Source organism: Onychomys torridus, chromosome 13, assembly GCF_903995425.1.
Source record: "Onychomys torridus chromosome 13, mOncTor1.1, whole genome shotgun sequence".
Taxonomy (NCBI): Eukaryota; Metazoa; Chordata; class Mammalia; order Rodentia; family Cricetidae; genus Onychomys; species Onychomys torridus.
The window spans coordinates 15686084-15708110 of record NC_050455.1 but is presented as its reverse complement, the minus strand read 5'-3'; the positions used below and the strand labels follow the sequence as shown (position 1 = coordinate 15708110).

The window sequence follows — 22027 nt, the reverse complement described above, 5'->3', positions numbered from 1 at the left end:
ATCTGGCATTCATAAATAAACAAATGAATGGATGAGTAAATAAATAAATTTTAAAAAAGAAAGAAGGGCTACATGTAAGACAGTTTTCTCAACACTAGGACAAAATACCTGGCAAAAAGCAACTGAAAGAAGGAAGGGTTTTGCTTCCCCTTAGAGGCAGGAAGGAAAGGTGGGAGGGGCCATTGTGTTTGCCGTGGCCATAGCAGAAGCATAGGGCTGCTTGCTCATGTCTGGGCAGAACAGGAAGCAGATGGGACAGAAAGCAGGACTTGAGGCCTGTCCTCCACCAACCTACTTCCTCCAACTAGGCCCTGCCTCCCAAAGGGTCCACAGCCTCTCAGAACAGCGCCACCAGCCAGAGATCAAGTGTTCAAACATGGGAGCCCATAGGGACATTTACACTCAAACCTTAACAGTTGCCCTAAACCAACAGGTATGCAGTCTTCTGCCTGGGCATCAGTGGGACATTGTATGGGGCCAGGAGAATAAAGCTGGAGGAAATGACGACCAACGTGTGTCTACCCTTCTCTTGGACATGCTTTCTGTCCCTGCCCTAGCAGGGAATCCTTTCCCAGCCACTTCCTGAAGAGTCTTAGTCCAGCTCTAAAGGCCAAGAGTCAACCAACAGGCTATTTATATACAGTCTGAAAGCAGAGAAGGGCAGGCAGAGGGCAAGAGGGCAGGCACTGTCCCTGGCGCCTCGAGACATCAGGCCCTCTACCTGCCTTGTGCTACTCCAGAGACACAGAAGACAGAAAGCTGGGCCCTAACAACCCCTTGGCAGTTTGCCTTCAAGTCAGCCTTGAACTTAACCTGTAAGATATGATGGGCCAGAAAAGGCCTCAGGCTGCCCCCAAACTACTTCCCAGGAAAGCTGCTTGCTTAGAAGCCTTTGCAAAGCAAAGAACTGCAAAGGGGCTGCGGCTGGTGATGAGGTCCCTGACAAAGGGTGAGTGAGCCAGAAGAGAGAGTTCTCAGGTCATTGCTGGGGGACTGGCCTGAAGCTGGACATAAGGTGAACTCACCAAAAATGGCCCATAAGTCTTGCCTCTCCCAGTCTCCAACATGGGGACTGCCAATGAGACAGACGTCTGGAGGATCCTCCCCACACAGTGCTTTTCAGAGTCTCACTCTCCTAGCAGCCTGTACACACACACACACACACACACACACACACACACACACACACACCAACATCAGCACTCCCAACAAGGAGCCCAAGCATCCACTCTACTTTGTCTCTGGTCAGTTAATTATTAGACATGGAGTGGTGTGAAAACATGGTACCCTTAGATTCTGCAGACCCCAATGGTGGCACAATACCCACATGTTTCTTCACAGCCTAGAAACCTATTTCATCATCACCACCATCACACAGACATGGTCCACCGGTTGGCCACACAGATGACTGGCATCCCAGTCAGAGGCAGTAAATGTTGGGCCCCAGGTATGCTCACGAGAATACAAGCAGGCAAAGTTAGGAAGGAAGAGCCGTGAGTAGTGATAGTGGTGGATCTGTGTGCAGAGAAGCTTCAGAAATCAAACAGCAAGACAGCCATCACTGCAGAGAGATGGAGACAGATTTCCTTGGGGGCGGGGGGGGGGGGGGGGTTGCAGACTGGAGCAAAACCAGTAGAAAGGTCATTATGAGAGAAGAGTACAGAGCAAAGGCTTAAATAAGTGAGTTTTCAGCACGGTCTGAACTTCCTGTCTCTGTATCCCTAAAAAGACAACTAGCCTCTCTACTCTTCAACAGTCTTGTTCATAAATGGCCTTCATTGGAAGGATAAATGGAGGAAGAATATGGCCTTCGAAGGGCTGGCATGCAGCAGGTAAACAAAGGCACAAAGGCTGAAATGAAGGCACTGTATAGAGAGAATCGGGGACTAGAAGATGAGAAAAGCTGTGAATAGCCCAGAAGCACCGTGCTCCCAGGCAAGATAAGACTGTGACTGGAAGTAGTCCCTTCTGTGGCCCTGTCTCGAAGGGAGCTGCAGGCACAGTGGTGGTACCTTGCCAAACAGGCTGTCACTTTGGCCCCGTCAGGGACTTTCTTCTCGTTGGCTTTGACTCTGACAGGAAAATCAGCAGGCCGGTGGTACAAGCCAGGCAGCCCAACAGACAAGGCCCTGGGGACAGTTTAAGTGGACAATAATTGCAGGTTATTATATACCGTGCTGCGGCCAAAAGCCAGGCGGCTGTTAAGTGTGATTGGAAGAACTAATGGGGAGGAAGAGGAAGAATGGACCAGCCAGATTGGCCTCTGTGTTCTCAGCGCTGCTCTGGGGCCAGGATCAGGGAAGGGCAAGGGACAGGTTGGTGACTGAGGAGTGTGCTTTCTACACAGTACCTAGGGAAAAGTTCCTTCTCTCCCTCACTCATCCTACAAGCTGTCGGATCAAGGATAAAGAACACAAAGTAAACAACTGAGGTCTGAGGAGGGGAGGTGGTGACCTAAGAGCCCACCATGAGTTCTTTAGAACCCAGGCACCCATTTTGTTGTTTGTTGGTGAGACAAAGAGGTTAACTTTTCCCAGGAGGGTATGGCCTGGCTGGGCAGCTGTGAAGCAGAGCAGGGACCATACAGTCCTTGGGAGCAGCCATATAGTCTCAGGGGGTAAGACCTCAGCATCCCCACCAGGTAGGTCAGCCTAGTTCCTGGGGGCAGGGATTATAATGAATTATCTCTAGGAACCTTGTGTTTTCCATAGATGCCTCTCTAGGACAGAAGGACTGTATGCCCGTTTAGAGATAAATGTCCATGTGTTTGTCACTTTTCCCATCACTGTGACAGAGTGCCTGAAAGAATAAACTCGGGGAGGACAGGCTGACATATTGGAGAGTAAAGCCCAGAATGGCTCCCAGAGCATGGTGAGGAGAATAGGAGACAGCCTCCGTCATCCAAGGAGCAGGGATCCCAGCAAGAACTGTGGGTTGGCACAACCCTCAAGGTTATGCCCCTGATGCCACACTACCAGCAACCAAGGCTGATTTCCTAAAGGCTTCATAGCCTTCAAAGTGGCCCACACGCTAACATGATCAAGCCAGTATAGGACAGTTTGATTCCAACTATGACAGTACAGAAGCAAAAGCAACTTCCTGATTCATGTGGGGCAGTGGTGGTCACCTGATCATTGCTGCTCCAGGGACCTGCAGGCCCTACCCTACATCTGCTACTGGAGACCTTTGGAGAGGTGAGCCTTACTCTGCTCTGTACCACCAGACTGGGGGAATTTAGGGCTTAGCCCCCAATACCTGGGGCTTCCTTAGTACCCAGAAGAAAGATACCAGAGGACCAAGTAACCCCAAGATCAGACACTTCTCTTGGTGGGCATGTGGATGACTCTTTTCTCAGCTCCTCCAATCCTCATCCAGAAGCACAAAGACTGGGAACCCCTTCATGAAGATTCCCAGACAAAATGATGCCTTTTGTTAATTCACAGAGATATTGATAAAGGCCAATAAAGAGCTCTAATCTGGTCAGTGGGGACCAGACCCACTTTCTCCAAAGACAGACTTTCAGGAGAACCTTATAAAAAGGCTCAGAGTCACCTGTCCAGTGTGAGAATCCAACCTTCCTTCCAGGATGGACTCAGAGCCACCTTCCAGTGTGACAGTCTGACCCTCCTTCCAGGATGGACTCAATCTAAACAGGTCTCCCCAGCCCAAGTTTGGATTCATTATGGCTCAGTAGTCCTGCTTTGGGACATAGGAGAGCAGCCACCTGGTTCAGAGGGATCAATTACACTGTGATTCAGCCTGAGGACACAAGGCCAGGAAATGAATCACACAACATGCCCACCCTCCAGAGGTAGGGAGGGAAGCTGTCCTGGGCAAAAGTCTCCCTACCTTGTATGCAGGTGTCAGACAGGAAACTCTAAAAGATGGAGGTGTTAAGTGTATACACTAGAGTAAACCCTTCTCTGGTCTGGATGTGGGTGTGAATCTCTAAGCTATGATAATACAAACCCCAGGGATGAGGACTTGCCTTGGTTCCTTCCTTTGCATCCCCTCATACTTAACTAGAGACTCCCTCCTCTTGCCCCAGGGTGAAAGCAGGGACACTGGGCTGCCACTAAGTATCCTTATCATCACCCAGTAACACTGAGAAGATTTCTCCAAATAAGTCCTGACTACACCTTCTTATGAAATCTCCCATGCACCCTTGCACAATTCTCAATGGATGCTCTGCACCAGTTCATGGCTAGAATGGAAACACTCGATTTGGCTGTAAGCATAGGTAATACATATTAGGTACCTGATTTGTGGCAGGCACCAAATAATTGTTCCTCTAATGTTTCCACAATCATAGAAAATACTCCTATGTTTTAGATGAGGAAACTGGTGCTCTAAGAATATAATTCACAAAGCTCTCTCTATCTCTCTCTCTCTCTCTCTCTCTCTCTCTCTCTCTCCCCCCCCTCGTGTGTGTGTGTGTGTGTGTGTGTGTGTGTGTGTGTGTGTGTGTGTGTGGCTGTGCAGGCATGCATGTATGTTTGCCAAGGCCATAAAAGGACACTGGATCCCCTGGAGCTAGAATTAGGGATATTGTGAAACCCCCAACATGGGAGCTGGGAACTGAACTCCCATTCTCTGAAAGAGCAGCAAGCACCCCTACCAATTGAGCCATCTCTCCAGCCCCGATATCTTATTATTTTTATTTTTGAGACAGGGTTATCTCATTGAACCTGGAGACCACCAATTCACCTAGATTGACTTCCCAACAAACCCAAAGATGCACCTTTCTCCACCTCCCAGGGCTAGAATTAGAGGTATGCACTCCTGCGCCAGGCCGTTAAGCTGAGGGCTGGGAAACAGAACTCAGGTCCTCATGCTTACACTGCAGACATTACCCACTGAGCCGTGTCTCCAACACAGGCTGTCACTCTTCCTAAGTAAAAGACATGGACCTATCAAAGTGCATGTTCAGCACAGGAATATATGCCTCCTATAGAGGTTTTTAAGCAGTAAATATCCAGCTGTATTTATAGAGTATATTTCTTTCAAATGTGCTCTCTGAGACAAATTTATATTACTGTGTCCATTGAACAAGGGACCAGAATTTGTACACACAACTCTGAGTGGACACGTGAAGGATGTAAAATTTATTCAAAGAAGGCTGCAACCAGGTGAGTGTTGAGGAGAATGTGGTATCCTTGAAACTGAGGTTTCTTCTTTGAAGTATTTCTAATAGCAGTAGACCTGTATCCTCTGAAAGTGGAAATGACCCGGAAGGGATGAACCCTACAATGTGACCCACCCCTTCTGCACATTATAAACTACTGACACCTTCTTTGGTCTGGTATCATTGATTATACTTCTCTGCATTATCCTTAGAAAATAAGGTCATGTTCATGGTGTCTAAATCCTACTCTTTCCTAAGGGACAGCCTTGCCCCAAAGCTTGCATGTTCAACCCCACACATATACACACAGCTTGGCACACAAGCCTGCTTCTGTCTCTAGCCCAGACCCTGACTGCCCATGTATGGATTATCCTCATCTTCAACCTCTGTTGCCTCTCCCTAGACCACATGTCTATAGGCCCTTTGTCTAACTCTACCAAGGGTGTTCGACCTGTATGTAATCTGCAGGCCCTTTGCAGCAAAAGATAGCTATAAGGTAGCCTGATGCAAAATCATAAACCTTCTTTTAAAAGAATGATGCAATTACTTGTTATTTTTTAAATCCATTGCATGATTCTTGAGTGTGAAGTTTATGGGTAACAATATTGTGTTGTGCTGTCAGAACACTGGGTATGTCTGCAGCAGTACCAGTTCCATGGTGCATGGTCAGGAGAATTCTACCAAAGTGGGCAAGTCTGAGGGCCCACATAACCATCCTTAGACACCTTCCCTGATAACATCTCATGTTTCTGAGCCCTACCCAGTGCCCCCCTAGCCTCACTCATCTACCTAACTCTTTATTTGCACAGCCTAACAGTGTTGAATCTCATAACCCTTGTACTAAGTGAAAGACCATACACTACAGAAGCCTTGTGACCGTGGGAAAAGTTAGGATGAGAAATCCCAGGGAGGACTTGCTGATTCAAGGGTATTATTGAAGAAACCATGGCCACGCTACAGGGACATGTATCCACAGCATTTTGTGTGATAAATGCAACCTACTATTCCAGTTTCCAAGTGAGCTAGTGTCTGCAAACCTCAGGGCTCATGTACAATAAATTAACATAATTAAAAACTAATTAGCAAAACATCACAATTAAAAAGACTTACTTCTGTAACACCTCTCAGGTAAGAAGAAGGGGCCCAGAGTGCTAGCAGCAGGCACACCGGGCAGGACCCCAGAAGACTGAAGCAGGGATATAGCTTTGTGCTGCCTGAATATTTCCATCCCCAAGGGGTAGTATCTAGGGAAATCAGAGTGCAATGTGTGTAAGCTCATCCACCTCAAGATGGGGCATCCAGTTCTTGGGCCCAACCCTAACCCTGCAGGAGCTGGGAGGGGCTCAAGCATTCCCTCAGCCCCCCAGTGGCCTGTTAGTGATGCTCCAATAATATTGGCTGTCCAGACATTGATCTGAACACTTTACCTGCACTTACTCATTTAATCTTCTCAACGACTCTATGAGCCAGGCTCTATTTCTCTGCTGATTTTGCAGCTGTGGAAACTGAGCCACAGAGAGACTAAATAATGTGCCCAAGGTCACACAGTTAATAAGTAGGGGAGGCAGGACTGGCAGGTGGAAACATATGCTTCTCTAGGTCTGAGCACACTCCTTTTTGAAGAGACGCCCATACCCTAGGGAAGATAGTCCGCTAGTTCCTTGCTCATTGGAACCCAACAATGGAGATCATCAAGTCTACATTCCTCTTTCCAGGGCCTGTCCATACCTCGAGCCCTACTTTATCATCTTAATAATAAATTTTTGCACAAAATCCATGCATTAACCTCAAAGACACATCACTGTCTCATCTCCTTGGATAGGAGAGGAGGAGGGAAAGGAGGCTTGGAGAAACGGTTCTTGACCCCATTTTACAGGAGGGAAAGTTGAAGTCCAAGAAAGTAGCAGCTGCCTCTGAGGACATGCTGTGCAGGATGTCTCAGCCAAGACAGGAAATCCCTTTGTTCACATGCTGAAATTTCATTGGCAGGCTGTCCTCAACAAAACTGAAGGCTTGGGACAGAAACCTATAGTAGTTATTGACCAAGGACACAAGGACTCCTAGATGTATAGCTTGTCAGTGGACACAGCTAGGGAGCCCCTCCTGGACCAGAAAAGTGTGTCCTTGAAGCTCAGATGTCGAGGAAAACAGCATAGAAGACTCTTGTCTAGTAGCCATGGTACTAGGTAGTGCCCCGGTGATGGCTCTATCCTTTTGAGGATCCCCTGGGTTTCCCAAACACACAATCTCCATCCTATTTTCTACTTCCCTCCAATAGATTTGGTTCCCTAGCTAGATTCACTATGGGCTCAGAACAGGACCAGGAGGTCTTTCGGTGATGACAAGATGCTGCTAAATTAACAGAGGCAGTGAGAACTGTTTTTTTTTCTCTTCCTCACTGGGCTTTATATTACAAAGCCTTCCCAAATTATTCAAGGACACAGGAGCTCTGAGCTTATGGCAGAGTTCACAAAAGGCTGCACCCTCCAAATCCCACCCTGCTTGCTTCCTCATGCTCTCTCTACAGGGGAGCTTCTGGGAGGTTCTTCTGGGTACCAGGAAAGCCACAGCTGACTGCTCCCTTCCAACCATGGGTGACTCCAACCACCGCCTCCAGCCCAGGCTGAGGTATTCCTCCCTCAGGACCACATCATGATGCTATTCTCCAGGAAGTCTTCTCTGGATTCCATTAAGAATCCACTGTTTCTTTCCTTCTGGTCTAATTCCAGGCCACTGGCCAGCTCTCTGTAGTAGAACACCCTGGCCTCCTGCTTTGCAAGCACCCCTCTCTCCTCAAAGCTACTACCCACCTCGCAGTGAGTTCCTCCCCACTTCTCACCCGCGGCTTGCATTGCTTCCTGTTTTCTCTTTCCTCCTTGTGGAAATCCTCAAGCCTGGAAGACATTTAACCATCTGTTGCAGTTTGCCGTTCTGGGGCTTTTTACTTGGTGTGACTTTGCTCTCTAACTAGACAGTGAGTTCTTTGCAGACCTGTCCTTTCTCCAACATTTCCAGTGAGAGAGATCAGACAGGCTGGATGAATGCAAGAACGGCTGAGTGGTGATGCCCCCAAGCTTAGCCAGGCTGAGTTTCTGTGTGTGTTCTCATGTTTGACCCTGAATCCTCCCCACTGTGTTGACTTAAGGCTACAGTCCCCTATTCCAAGGGAGCAGAAGGATGAACACAGTTCAATTAATTAGTAAACACTATCCTGAGCACCTATATGTGAGCATCACTGTGTGAAGGGTGACATTGATGGAGACGGACCATATTCCTACTCTCCGACCAAATAGAAAGGTAAACTACAGGCAGAACAGCCAAAGCAGGTCTGACTGTGGTCAGTGGGTACCAGAAGGAAGGGGGTGGAGGGTGGCTGGAAGCGGGGAAGTGTTACGTGGAAAGAGTGTCCTCTCCCTTACAGACAAAGAGGAAGAGCAGAGGGAAATGACCTTATCTACCCTCAAACACCTTCACCACCACAGGGCATCCTGACGTCCCCAGACATGAATCAGCAACAAAGCATTCACTCCAGAACCAGAGAGAAAACAAAAAGTAGATGTTCCCAATTCCCCCTTCCCTCTGCTGATCTCCTCTCTCTCTCAGCGGATGGAAGAGTTGTGGGCATGAAGTGATACTTGGAGAAAAGGTTTTAAATCTGCTTAAATGACACTGTGGCTAATACTCTGTCCCTATCTTTCCCTAATTACATTTCTCTTTGATGATCTGAAGGGGAAAAAAACTTACCCCAAGTCTTCCTAGGATATCAAGGATAAGGGTGCCAAAGAGCCAACCTAACCACATGTCATGCATTTTCCCAGGGGTCTTTCTCTTGCTTCTCTGCTCATTCCTTTGAGATACCTGTCTGCATTTTTTTACCCTCAACATTCTGCTGAGGCTAAGATGTGGAAATCCAAGAGCTGCAGCTTGGCACCTTTAAGACAGCAGTGCCTTGCCAGAAGCTGCTTCAACTTGCCATTTACATATGAGGGGACCTGGTGTCCAGGATATTTCTGAGGGAACCTAGGGTAACTCCCCATACACCTGTCAGAGAGATGAAGGACAACAGAGGCCCTCCCCACCGAAAGGCTAAGATGGAATCCAGGATGTATGACTATCAGGTGGGCTGCAGAAGAGGGAGAAAGCCCACCTAAGTAGAAAGGCATTCTTCCCATCCCATATGAAGAGACATTCCACAGAGGGATAGTCCTGAAGGAAACATGAGGAGGCATTGGAATCTGAAATACCAGGTGACCCCTTTCATTAACACCCCAGTTCTTTAATTCACTCCTGCCAAGATACTGCTGCTTTGATTTGCATAGTGGCTATTATTAATAATAATAACAGCATAAATCATTAAACATCTATGAGTGATTTACTTGGACCTGGGGGTTACTGGGACGGTGTCAGGAAAAAGAAGGTGACAGTTCTGGGGTCTTCGTCTGGGCAGTCCCTTCCTTGTCCTCAGCTTGTTCCTTTTACTTCTCGGCTTCGTGCCCTCATGGCTTTGCTTTGAGGGGATGGGAGGCAGGGAGAGGAAAAGGAACCTCAAGAAGACGTTATTTCCATTAACTCTCCTGTTATGGCAGAAAACATAATCCACTTCACAGTTCGATCCTCAGAGCCAACAACATTGCAAGATGCTGTTGGATGGTGAATGGTGAATTTGAATAGTCATTATTTTCTGCTTATGTGTCCTGGGGTGGATACACACACACACACACACACACACAGAGAGAGAGAGAGAGAGAGAGAGAGAGAGAGAGAGAGAGAGAGAGAGAGAGAGAGGGGGGAGGGAGGGAGGGAGGGAGGGAGGGAAGGAGAGGAGTATGGGTACAAACAGCACCACCACACAAGCACACAGTACTAACAAGACATTTGCACACACCTGTCACACACTAACAAACACTCCAGCTTGCTTACCAGGGACATGCCCACCTTATTATAGCTTATCAGAGGCTCACAAAACACACAGCCACAGTAGACCTCCTCTTCAAATGAGTCTCTGCCCCATTCCCCCAACTTCAGCGATTCTTAGATCAGCATCTAAGATGGAATCATAGAAGCCTAGGAAACACATACACACACACACACACACACACACACACACACACACACACACACACACCTCCAAAAAAGCAAAGATGGGAAATTTTAAAATGAACAATGTTCCCTGTTCTCAGAATTGTTCTTCCTCTTTGGTTCGGGACCCTATCCTTAGAAAGGAGGGTCTGGAGCTAGCTTGGACCTGGGGCCTTCAACCTCAGGGCTGAGAGAATCTCTGGGCCCTGTGGCCACATTTGGCTCTGTAGTGTAGAACATTCTGGTTGTACCAAATGCTTGGCAGGGTTTTTCAGGCTGATAGAGTCTCTCGCTTCTTTAAATGAAAATTTAAGTACAAAGTCTGGTAATGTAATTCAGGGTTAAGAACAGAGACCCCCTAAGAAAGTGGCCAGCGGGGGCCTGGTTGGGGGTGGGGGTCGGGGAGGGGGAGGCCAGGCCTTGGAGCCTGAAGGAGAATGGGCGCGTTATTTTAATTGGCCGGGTTTCTGAAGCCGAGAAAAGCAAGTGTGGGAAAGGATAGGGGTGCAGGTAAACAGGCTGAGAATAAAAATTGGCTGCCCCAGCCAAGTTCACCACCACTATTCGCCCCCAGAGGCGGGACAGCTCTTGCGCCTGCCACTCCCTCGCGCACGTAGCTGAGGCTCTAGCCCCGCTGGCCCTGCGGGAGTCCCGCGCTGTGAGATCCGGGCGGCCAGACCCCGCACTCGAGACTCCCCGCTTCGCACCTCTGGATCATTGGGTGGTGCAGGGCAGCACCAGCTGCTCCAGGCTACCTCCCGCCGAAGCTGGGATGGCGGGAGCGGGGGACCAGCTTCATTTCTCTGACAGTGGACTAAGAAAATAATTTTCTATTTTGCCTCAGTAAAACAAGAAAGGGAGCAAAAACCAAGCCTCTCCCCTGAGCTAGCTCTCTGGCTCTGGCCACCGTGCCCAGCGCCTTCCTCATCCGCCAGGGACGAGCCGCCCAGGGGCTCCCCTGGCTCCTACCTTCCTCCCTCCAGCCACCGGCCGCCACTGTCCGGACCAGAGAAGTCGTCCGGGACTGAAACATTCCCTCCCGCCTTCTCAGAGGGCTGGGGCGGAGAACCACGCCGAATTCTACTCCCTGAGCCTCCGGCGCGGCCCCGGCTGCTCTCCTAGCCCCATCCTCCCAGGTGGATCCCGTGTCGGTGGATGCAGAATAGGAAGGAGAAATTTGGGGACTGCTCTGGCAGATTGGGAATGAGAGAAGGGGGAAAGCAGAGACAGAAACAGAGAGCGCGCGAGCTAGAGCCCCTGTCTACAGATTTATCCACATAATATATATTTATGTAGCGCTTTTTTTTTTTCTCTCGACACTGATCAGTGCGCACACAGGTCTCTGGGCGGACTCCCTCCAAGCCGGCTGGCTTTTTCTAGTCTAAATAAATAAATAAGTGGAGCCAGATGGGAGAGAAAAGCGCCCATTCCACCTCCGCCGCCGCCTGCGCCGCCGCCCCGCCCGCCGTCCCTGCCTTCGCTTAGCCCGCCTGTCGCCCTAACAGAGCGCAGCTAAGTGGATAACGCCCCCCTACCTACCCACACGAAAATGAAAATCAATGCTTTGAAAATACAAAAGGTTGCACCTGCTGCTATTACAAAAAATAATAATAATAATAACCTCCAAAAGGCAAAGAGAAGAGACCAGGAGCCCCGGTGGCTAACAGGCACCCGCTGCCCGCGGCTGCGGGGCCCGGAATCTCAGCGCCTCCCAAAGAGCCATGCGCCTGGCGCTATTTATAGCCGGGGGACGTCTCGGACTGTACCACCGCCGCTCCGCGGGGCCGCCGACGGGGGAGGCGCGCGAGGCCGGCGCCGCCCCGGCCGCCCTGCCCCCGGCCGCCGCCTGCCTCCGTGAGCCCCCCAGAGCGCCCACTCTCGGCCCCCCGCTCTCCCCTCCTCCTACCGCGCGCCCTCGCCGCCCCCACCCCTGGTCTGGCAAGGAACTTGAACCGGTCCAGCCTGTTTAAACCGAAAGGACAGAGATCCTGTCTGTTCAATGTAAAAAAAAAAAGAAAAAAGAAAGAAAAAAGAAAAAAGAAGAAGAAAAAAAAAATCACACCAGACTGAGAGAGAGAGAGAGAGAGAGAGAGAGCGAGCAAGAGAAAAGAGGAGAAAGAGAGAACATAGAACGAGAGCTGAGAGCAGAAAAGAGGTGTAGGAAACCGAGGAGGAGAGAACCCGAGTGTGCGTGTGTGTGAGTGTGTGTGTGTGTGTGTGTGAGTGTGAGTGTGTGCGCGTGTGTGTGTGTGCGCGCGCGTGTGTGTATGTGTGTGTGTGCGCGCGTGTGTGTGTGAGTGTGTGTGTGTGTGCGTGTGTGTGTGTGCGTGTGCGTGTGTGAGCGCGAGCGAGCTAGTGAGGGAGAGGAGCGAGAGAGTGCGAGCGAGAAAGAATAAAAGGAAAGATTTTTCTCTATGTATATAAAGATGGCCACGTTAGCAAACGGACAGGCTGACAACGCGAGCCTCAGTACCAACGGGCTCGGCAGCAGCCCGGGCAGCGCCGGGCTCATGAACGGATTAAGCCACAGCCCGGGGAACCCGTCGACCATTCCCATGAAGGACCACGATGCCATCAAGCTGTTCATTGGGCAGATCCCCCGAAACCTGGATGAGAAGGACCTCAAGCCCCTCTTCGAGGAGTTCGGCAAGATCTACGAGCTTACGGTTCTGAAGGACAGGTTCACAGGCATGCACAAAGGTGAGAGCACCTTTCCCTCCCAACTTTGCTGGGGAGCAGGAGCGGGCGGGCAGCAAACTGGCCGGCCAGCGACTGGCAAGCGGGAGACGGGGCGAAAGCGAGCCGCGGGCGGGCGCCGAGGAGGGAGGCGCTCCGGCAGCGGAGACCGAGCTGGGGTGTGTGGGGAGATGTTCGCCGGGACAAGCCGATGGAAGCGGTGCCGTAGAGAGGGCAGTGGGGACAGGAGATGAGAAAAAAGAAGGAATGGGAGCAAATGGAGCTGGAGGTTTTGGATCTAGAGACTTGAAAGATTGGGATAGGGAAGGCTGCTTCGGGCAAGCCCAAAAATTGAGCTGACTAGTGGGCGCTCAGCTGGCCCGGGATCTGGGGTGCTGTCCATCGCCGTGGTGCTGAAAACACTACAGGAATTGCCCTCCTCCTCCGTGTGGGCCAGAAGAGCAAGAGTGGGACCGTCTAAAAGGGAGAGGGATAACAAATTCAAAGAGATATTCTTTATTTTGCTATCAATTTAACAGTAAACTATCCCTAGCGAGATGTGTACCTCAGTAGTCTGGTTGTGGTGTGACTGCTGGGAAGGGGCTGTTTTGGATATTTGGAAGGAGTGATAAAAACCCAAGGCAAGAATTAGCAAGGAAAGAACCATCCCCAGGGTGGAGTGAGGGGTCTAGGAAGCCTGAACAATCCCCTTCCCCAGCGAGGCTGAGATTTGGGGAAGAATATATGCACACAAGAGATGCATTTGCAAAGGTAAACCTTAATGTATCCCAAACTCACCATACAGGGAGCTCCCTAGCATATTATTTCTCCCTAGAAGCAATCACTGCTAGTGAGTGTCTGGGGAAGGTGGGGACAGAATAATCAGAGAATTAAAACCTAACAACTTTTTAGGAAAGTGGTCATGGGATTGTCTGCAGCCTCCCCGTTTTCTCCTTGTTTTATTATCTCAAGGCAAAGCCCCAAACGAGTTCAGTTGTAGAATGTATGTGGGTGGCTGGTGGGTGACGAAATTAGCCCAGTGCTCTGCTCCCTAACAGTAATGTATAGGATGTGCACCAGGGATTAATCGGTGCTGGGGCTACGTGGGCAAGTTAAATGCTTTCTGAGAGAGATTGATGGCCAGGCAGGGAAGGAGTACGGGCTAAGGAAGTTGTAGGGATGTATGGACGTTCGGTTTTAATAAACAGCAGTGTGGAGAGCCGCGGAAGATGCTGTGTTAGAGCTGATGGTTTTGAAGATGAAAACACACACGTACACCCACCCCCACACAGAGAGCAGCCTTGTCTTTGGCCACAAATGGGCTATGAACAGAGCTGATCCTCCGGCACATTAGGTGCAGAGCGCATAGCTGAGTGGTTCTCTAAGCAGCAGAGGTTCTCACTACCACAGCCACCCTCACTCCCAGCCCCCCCTTCATGCGAATACTAAACAGAGCTCCAAAGTCTTCCTAGTTGGAGTCCCAGAGAGCAGTTTTATTGGCTTTAGCATCTTCCAGCTTGCCTGCTGAGGAGTAAATCTTTAAGTTAATGGCACATTGAGTAGCACAAAAAAACACAGCAGAATGGAAATATACTAGATTTGTTGGGGTGGGGTGAGGGTGGGGGCCATCATGAAGAGAGAAAACAACCTTTATCCAATATGGAGAAAAATGTCTGTTCAGAAAAGAGATTGAAGGGGGGAAGGGGAAAGTAGGCTTCAAAATAATGTTTGGAAAAAGAAATACTTTCTTTTCCCCTCCCTCTGGAGGCAACCACCTCTTTGTAGTTTTTCCCTTTCCAATCAAGCTCCCTAGAAGCTAATCAAGGTTTGTATAAAACCTTTGTCATTCTAATAGGTCCTCAGTTTTAAAAATAGTAATAATAGAATTTTAACAGCATGGAGGAGGGAGGCTGCCCATCTTAACAATCAGCTCTTGTAGTAATTTAAGATTTCAAAGTTTTAAAAGATCAGAACCCACTAGAAGCAAAAGACAGTTGTCGGGAGCTGGATGTTCTGTGGGCTCTGTATTGGATCACCTTATCGCTTTTCAATTTCCAGTGCAGATAAACTTTAACATTATTCCATGCTTTCTTCTCAGCAATCCCTTGCTGATACCACCACTTTGTTTCCAGTGTAATTTGAACTCTCTCATATCATAGTAAAGAATTTCTATCATTTGAATCAGGAAGCTACACATGCACAATGTGAATACACATACACACAGAGAGGGGTGTGTGTGTGTGTGTGTGTGTGTGTGTGTGTGTGTGTGTGTGTGTTGTACATGCTTATGCAGGATTCCTAAGATAGGCAAAACTTCATTTCCCAAATAATTCTTCTTGCAAACTGGCTCAGTCAGGGACAGGCAGGACTGCTGGCTCTGGCATACTGAGTGTCATTGTTACCTCCTGCCTTTCATAATTTGGGCATACATTTTCCCTTAAGTTCCTTCTGATTTTTAAGAGGCAGGGTTGGGTTACCACATCCCCGACAATGCTGAGGAGCCCTCAGAGAGCTGAATAAATGTAAGCATTTCTAAAAGCTGGTTTATTCAGTCCTAGTAGAGTTTGAACTCCTACTTCACTGATGCTGTCTGATTTATTAGCTAACCCTGGTAAAATAAGCCTCTGGCCACCTAAAAAAATTACTTGCTTGCCATTGGTGATTAATTACTCTTAACTAAAAAAGCATGATGAGACTTGAAGAATGAAGGTTGCATTTGGCTTCTACATCTTCCCAATCTCTAAACTGACAATGTGAGGCTAGGGATGGAACCATGCCTTTGTTAAGCCTGGTTTCAGGGCATATGAGTGCTTAACTTCCAATAAACTATACTGGGATATAATTGAGAGACCTAGCAAGACACCGGCCTCCAGTGTGGGGGGCATGTGTACACTATTAGTTCCAAAAAACAAAAAACAAAACAAACCAAAAAAACTAAATAATATGCATGAGGTTTCAGGTGGGTATTTATTTCTTGGCCACCTGCCATTTCAGGTGACTATAAAAGGGAGGCGTTCCAAGGGTTAATGGAATACCTGCCATGCGTAGAGTGCACCTTAAAAGGCAATTACTCCAGCTGAATTGGGAGTCTGGGGAGGAGGGAGTAGGTGGGTGTTGTGGATCATCCCACCCCCCTTTTCCAGAAAAGGCTGTTGGACTGGGAAGCAGCAAATCGCAGCTGTAGAATGGGATAATTACTGTAAAGGTAAATTTACCCCCTAGAGACCAGGAAGCAATTGGTGGGAAGGGGTCTGTGTGGAAGGCAGAGAGAGGAAAAAAAGGCCAAATCAAAATCCAAGAAACAATATGCACAGAACAAAACCCACTGTAATGCAAACTCTTGCTAACTAGAACCTTCTCTTCTCCCCAATTCAAAGCACTTTTGGAAAGACTGTTTTTTCAGACTCCAAAGAGAAAGACATTGTAGTATTGATCAAACAAGAGAGAGACCAGTTCCCGGGATGGCAGCAGAAATGAGCCAAGGGCCAATTTCACCCTGTTTTGTAGAATCTTTCTTCCCTGGAAAAGGGAATAGGTCACCCACTAGTATACTTCTTTCCTTTCTCATTTTTCTTTTACTTATCTTCTTTTTGTTTCCTGGAGAACAGAAATGGTGACTGAAGGTACATAAATACACACACATACATATCCATGCCTGTACACACACACACACACACACACACACACACACACACACACACACCACTGAATCACATATGAATTCACCAGATATCCATTCATAACTTTGGTCATGTCTAGCAAATAGGAGGCAGCAAAGACTGAGTTACTGGGATACATAAAGACTAGTGCTCTCTGGATAGCCATATTATAATGCATTATCTTTGAAGTCATTTAAGTCCAACTTAAGTGGTATTTAGTATAATATTTATGAATTAATGTAATCTAAACATGAGGTTGTCCCCAAAGGTTTAAACTGCCTTTACTGCTGATGTGCGCTTGTTCTGAAAGCCTGCAATGCATTTTAATCTAAACAGCTAAGTCCCCATCAGAGTCCCTCTTATTATCTGGTCAGAACAGCTCTGTGCCTAGGTAACTACTCTTCATGGAGATATTTTAGCTACCGCATGGTCAAAATCTACTCTCGTGACACCCTGGAATTCACTAGAGTAGGGGGATTCAAACCCAGGAGCTGCCACTGTGTGGACAGCAGCTTCCGGTACTATCACACTCCATGCAGAAAAAGGGTCAAGATTGAACAGCAAATCCTTCTGTGGATTCAGCTTCAAGGGGGGGGGGGGGGGCGTCATTTTAATATATCTTCACTATCAATGGCACAACCTCTGATTTCAGCTGCACCTAGGTAGGAAACATCTGAAGCCCCTTGATTTGGAATGTAAGTGGGAGGAAGAAGAGAGATAGAGGTTATCGTTATATTTTGGTAATCTGTAACCATCTTCATAAAATTATGTTTCATGTTCCAGTTTGAAGACACAACTATTTTTCAGAACATCAAATTTCCACCTCTTGATTTCAACCAAAATGGCGGTTTTTTTTAATTGCTGCGCTTAGAGGTGAATTAAAACTGTGAGGTCCTATCTGGTTTCCATTTTCAAATGAATCTAAGAGAGAAAAACTGAGTATCAGTGTGTGTTGTCAGCTCAATGAAGATGAACTTTTTTAAATTACTTTGAAAAATAAAAAGTCAGTTTTGTCCAGGAAAAAAAAAAAAGACTGGCCGAGTGACTGGTCACACACTACAAATGCTGAAAGAAAGATTTACCTTGTCAGAGATTTTTTTAAAAAAGGATAAAAAAATAAGAAAATGAGGAAAAATACTCTATTTAACACACACACACACACACACACACAGAGGAACAGTAGAAATCATTTAGAGACTAAAGCTTGTCAAAACAACATTAACCATTTAAATGTCTCCAAAGTCCATATATCAATATGTCCTATTTAAAAGCAAAGAAAAAAATAATGAGATGACTGGTTTATTTAAAAGGTTATCTATTCTTTGAGTATAATTTTATTTATCTTTAAAACGGATGTTGTGTGAATCAGCCCACATAGGCAAATTAGCATGCATATGTGCCCAAATGAATTGTTAACTGCATTCGACATATATGAAAAGCAGGGCTGGCCTAAATTTAATTGCAGTTCAGCAGAGAGTTACTTACATATGCCCCGGCCCAATCTGTAATGCTAATTCCAGGTTGTATTGAAAGAATCTCCTTGAAGTTCCCTTCACTCCCTCCTCCAGGTGCCCTGGATTTGTGACTTCTCACACAAAAAACAAAATAAAACCAAAGATTTTCTTTAATGAAGCCATAGCTTGAAAACAATTAGAAAAAAAATGCACACTAAGGTAACCACTCCATGAACAGTCATTGAGAAGCTCAAGAACTGATTCCAGGGACATTTCTGATATCACATCACCATTATTATTATTAGTATTACCACCCTCATTGTTCTAGAAGATAAACCAGGGTGGGAGGGAATGCTTAAGAAGACAGCCAAGACCCCACCTCATTAGTTAAGAAAATAACTGGTTCCAACTTTGCCTAAGACAGACTTAGAGAAAACACTACAAAGATCACAACTTCCATGTCCCTAGAAAAGGGTTAGTCTCCAATTTGACCAAGAATGATCTCAGCTGAGTAGGGTTTGAAGTGGAGTGACTACAAAGGATACAAAGTGACTGAGGCCCAACACTGCAGGCAGAAATATTTAAAAGCAACATTATAGGGTCCAAATGCCAGGTGGAAGCTGGGTGTACTTTTTGACAGTGCTTGAGATCCAAGTGGCTTCTGAGCTTGAAAGGGAATCCCATGTGACATGCAAAGAGAAGAGCCAGAGGGTATGAAAACCAGTGTGCTTCTGAGTACCAAGTGTGGGGAGCAGGAAGATGCTGTGGCCTGTGTGGGTATTGTATGAACATGTGTGTGTGTGTGTGTGTGTGTGTGTGTGTGTGTGTGTGTGTCAGAGACAAGTACCATAGAGATGATATGAAGGGAAGTTTCATCACACAGGGCTATATACAACATCAGGACAAAGGTAATGGAGAAAAGGAAAGAATCTGGAGAGAAGGGCTGTCCTCATGGTTGTATATATCTTCCCCTCAGAATTCGTGGCTTGGATTTGCCGGCACCCAGGTTGCAGTGCGGAGGTGTGCTTCTTTTCATCTGGCTGATTTTTCTATTTAGAAGTCCAAGTTTGGGAGAGAATCCCATCATCGCCCCCACCCATCATTCCTTTGAAGTCTGGCCTCCTTCTGCTCACCCATTGACTCATTTTAGAAATGACCTTCCATCTGGGATGGGAGAAGCCAGCCACAGAGCCCAGCTCTCCACAGCACTGAGCTCCCCACCCACTGCTTCCCTATCCCACAAACTGCCCCTGGCATCCCAGCCTACTTTTTTTGTCATGTTCACACACACACACACACACACACACACACACACACACACACACACACACAGAGGCACGCACGTACACACGCACACATACTACTTGACAAGTTCAGATGGTCCTAACAGGCCCTCTGAGCTCTGTACTACATTCTCTCTAAATGCAAGCAGGGTGTGGCAGACACCCAGATGCCCTCCTTGTGAGTGCTTTAGGACAAGGAAGCCCATCCTCTCTCCCCACTACTTTGTTCTTCTAGTCTTTTAAATGCATGGCTTCTCCAAGAATGACAGAAAGCGTTCTATCCTATCCAATCACTTCTGAGGCTAGACCAGTAATCACCCTTCCCTCCTGGCTCAGCTGTGGCCCCTTCATTACCACTGCCTTTCCTCTTCCTCTTCTCCTCATCCTTGATACTAAGGAAGCCTACCCAACCCCACATGGGACCTGAGGAAGGAGGCAAGTGCTTCTACCTCCACATAAGGGTGGAGTTGCAGGTGCCAGGACAGACAATCATAGAGGGGCCAAAGTTCTCATCTCCTGCTCTTGATAAACTCAGAAAGCAGGGTTGTTGCCCATGGGATTCCCACCTGGTGTCCTTGTAGGTGATTGTAGCAGGGCTGTGGCTATGGCACTGTACCCATCCAGGTGCCCCTGAGAACTTGCTGAGTGGAAATGGAGGAGGCTCTTACAGGAAGTCTACCAACTCAGAAATCCCTCTGCTTTCTGAGTCTTTCAAGAGTAGATGTTTTCAGGATTATGCATTCACGGGGTTTCTCCCCTTCCACTTGATCCGAATTTGCCTTCTCTTATCCCTGTTGTATCTCCTCTCTAGCACGAGCTGACTGAGGCTCTAAAACAGCGATTCCCAGCAGCTCCGCTCAAGAGCAGATCCTGTGTGGCGTCTGCAAGAATAAATAAATGGGTGCCCTCATGGAGAAAGACATAGTCCTAGTTCTGTGAATACCAAAAATAGTGATCAAACTCAGGAAGAAAAAATTGATAATGAGCTGGCTTGCAACAAGGGTTTAATTGAGAGTGACTTTCGAAGGCTGGCTCTGGACAGCCCTGCATAAACTGACTGCGATGCTACTTTATTGCAGTACACCCTGCTTCAATTTGTTATCACGTTTGTTAGGAGAGGCCACAGATCAAAGGTTTCTGCACACTTAACAGATCTCACTACCACTTCACCCATGCATTAGGCTGCCCTACCACCTGCTAGTGAAGCCAGCAAGCTTCTCTCTCTCTCTCTCTCTCTCTCTCTCTCTCTCTCTCTGTCTGTCTTTCTCTGTCTTTCTTTCTCTCTATATATATATGTGTGTGTGTGTGTGTGTGTGTGTGTGTGACTGTTGATTTCCTCCTCTTCTTTATGAAAAACAACAACAACAACAGTTCTCTGCACGGTTGTCCATCCTAGGATAGGAAGTGTGATTGGTGATGTTGGCTGAGGGCTTGGGGCTGTCTTTCCACATTGTTTCTAAAATTACACAACTAAGATTCATTTTACCTATGAATCTATGTGATAAAAAAAAATAGAAGTCATAAAAACAGAGATATTGGTGGGGGAGGGGGGTGTGTGTGTGTAAGCACATGTACAAGCCATGGTACACCACCATATAAATATTATAGGATCAATATCTTTCCCATCCTCTGCCCACACCTCTTAACTTCTCCCTCCCATTTCTTGAGCACCTGTGCCTCTGCCATATTTCTCACTGAGAAATGTGCACAGCTGAAACGTGCATAGATGACACTGTATCAAACCATGTTGTTTAGATCCAGTTGTGGAGGCCGGGTGCCCAGTGAAGGACAGCCTCAGCATAGGGTGGATGATACCTGGAGAAACCACTACTGAGGATATAACAGGAACCTCACTCTCCAGTGTCCTGCAGACCTACAAACTGACAGGTGACTTAGCTGAAATCAGCCCTTGGTGTTGCTCTGAGCGGATTTGAATGCCATACATGGCTGTTTATTCATTCTTCTAATTTAACGATGCAGTCACACCTAATTAATCCATGTCTGGTTTGTTCCTATGCTACATCTGAAAATCCAGAGGATTTCTCTAACTGACCAGCTTCATTGCACAGGGACAAGTGAAGGGGCGCCCCTACAAGGGGGCATTTTTTGATGGGAACACTGTAGAGCCAGCTGGTAAAAACATGATCTCTGACACCTCCCTATCCATGCAGGTAGGCCTGACATTAGGTCCAGAGACAGACTGGAGTGAAGTCTGGGCACCTAGGCACACATGCATACACATACACCCAAAGCATGCCTTCAACACAGAACTCCAGCACCCATTCCCTTCCAGAAGGCAGAAGGCTGGACCACGGCACAGAGGCAGCAAGGTCTGCTAGCCTGCCAAGCATTCTTCTGCCCGGGGAATTGGTGCAGAGGATTGAGAGGCTGAGCTGAGTCAGCCTCCCTGCTTCTGTCTTTAAGAAAGTAGAGCCAGATGAATTATTATGGTCTGTTCACAGATAAAGAAACCAAGTCAGGAGCTGGAGAAATGGCTCAGCCGTTAAAGGCTAGGCTCACAACAAAAAGTATAAGTAAGAAACCAAGTCAGGGAGGAAGCGTTCTGCTCAAGTCCAGCTTGTAATATGTGACTTTCAGTGGCTGGTTCTGGCCATGCAGATCTTAGTGAATACCATCTCTCACCTGGCAGGTAAATTAAGAGAATGAGGCATCAACCTAATAATATGCTTATAAACTCAGATCTTCTCTTGCAAGTCCTAGGAGACAGAAGGCATCCAAAGATCAAACACG

The 22027-nt window shown here is 47.5% G+C and overlaps 1 protein-coding gene across 1 annotated transcript in view; it reads left to right on the top strand.

The window, feature by feature from the left end:
- The first annotated feature begins 12494 nt into the window (after positions 1 to 12494).
- Celf4 (CUGBP Elav-like family member 4) overlaps positions 12495 to 22027 on the top strand; it is a 283403-nt gene continuing 273870 nt past the window's right edge. Inside the window, 1 exon segment of the mRNA XM_036205194.1 lies at positions 12495 to 12904. Coding sequence (XP_036061087.1) covers positions 12619 to 12904 — 286 coding nt within the window. The 5' untranslated portion in view covers positions 12495 to 12618.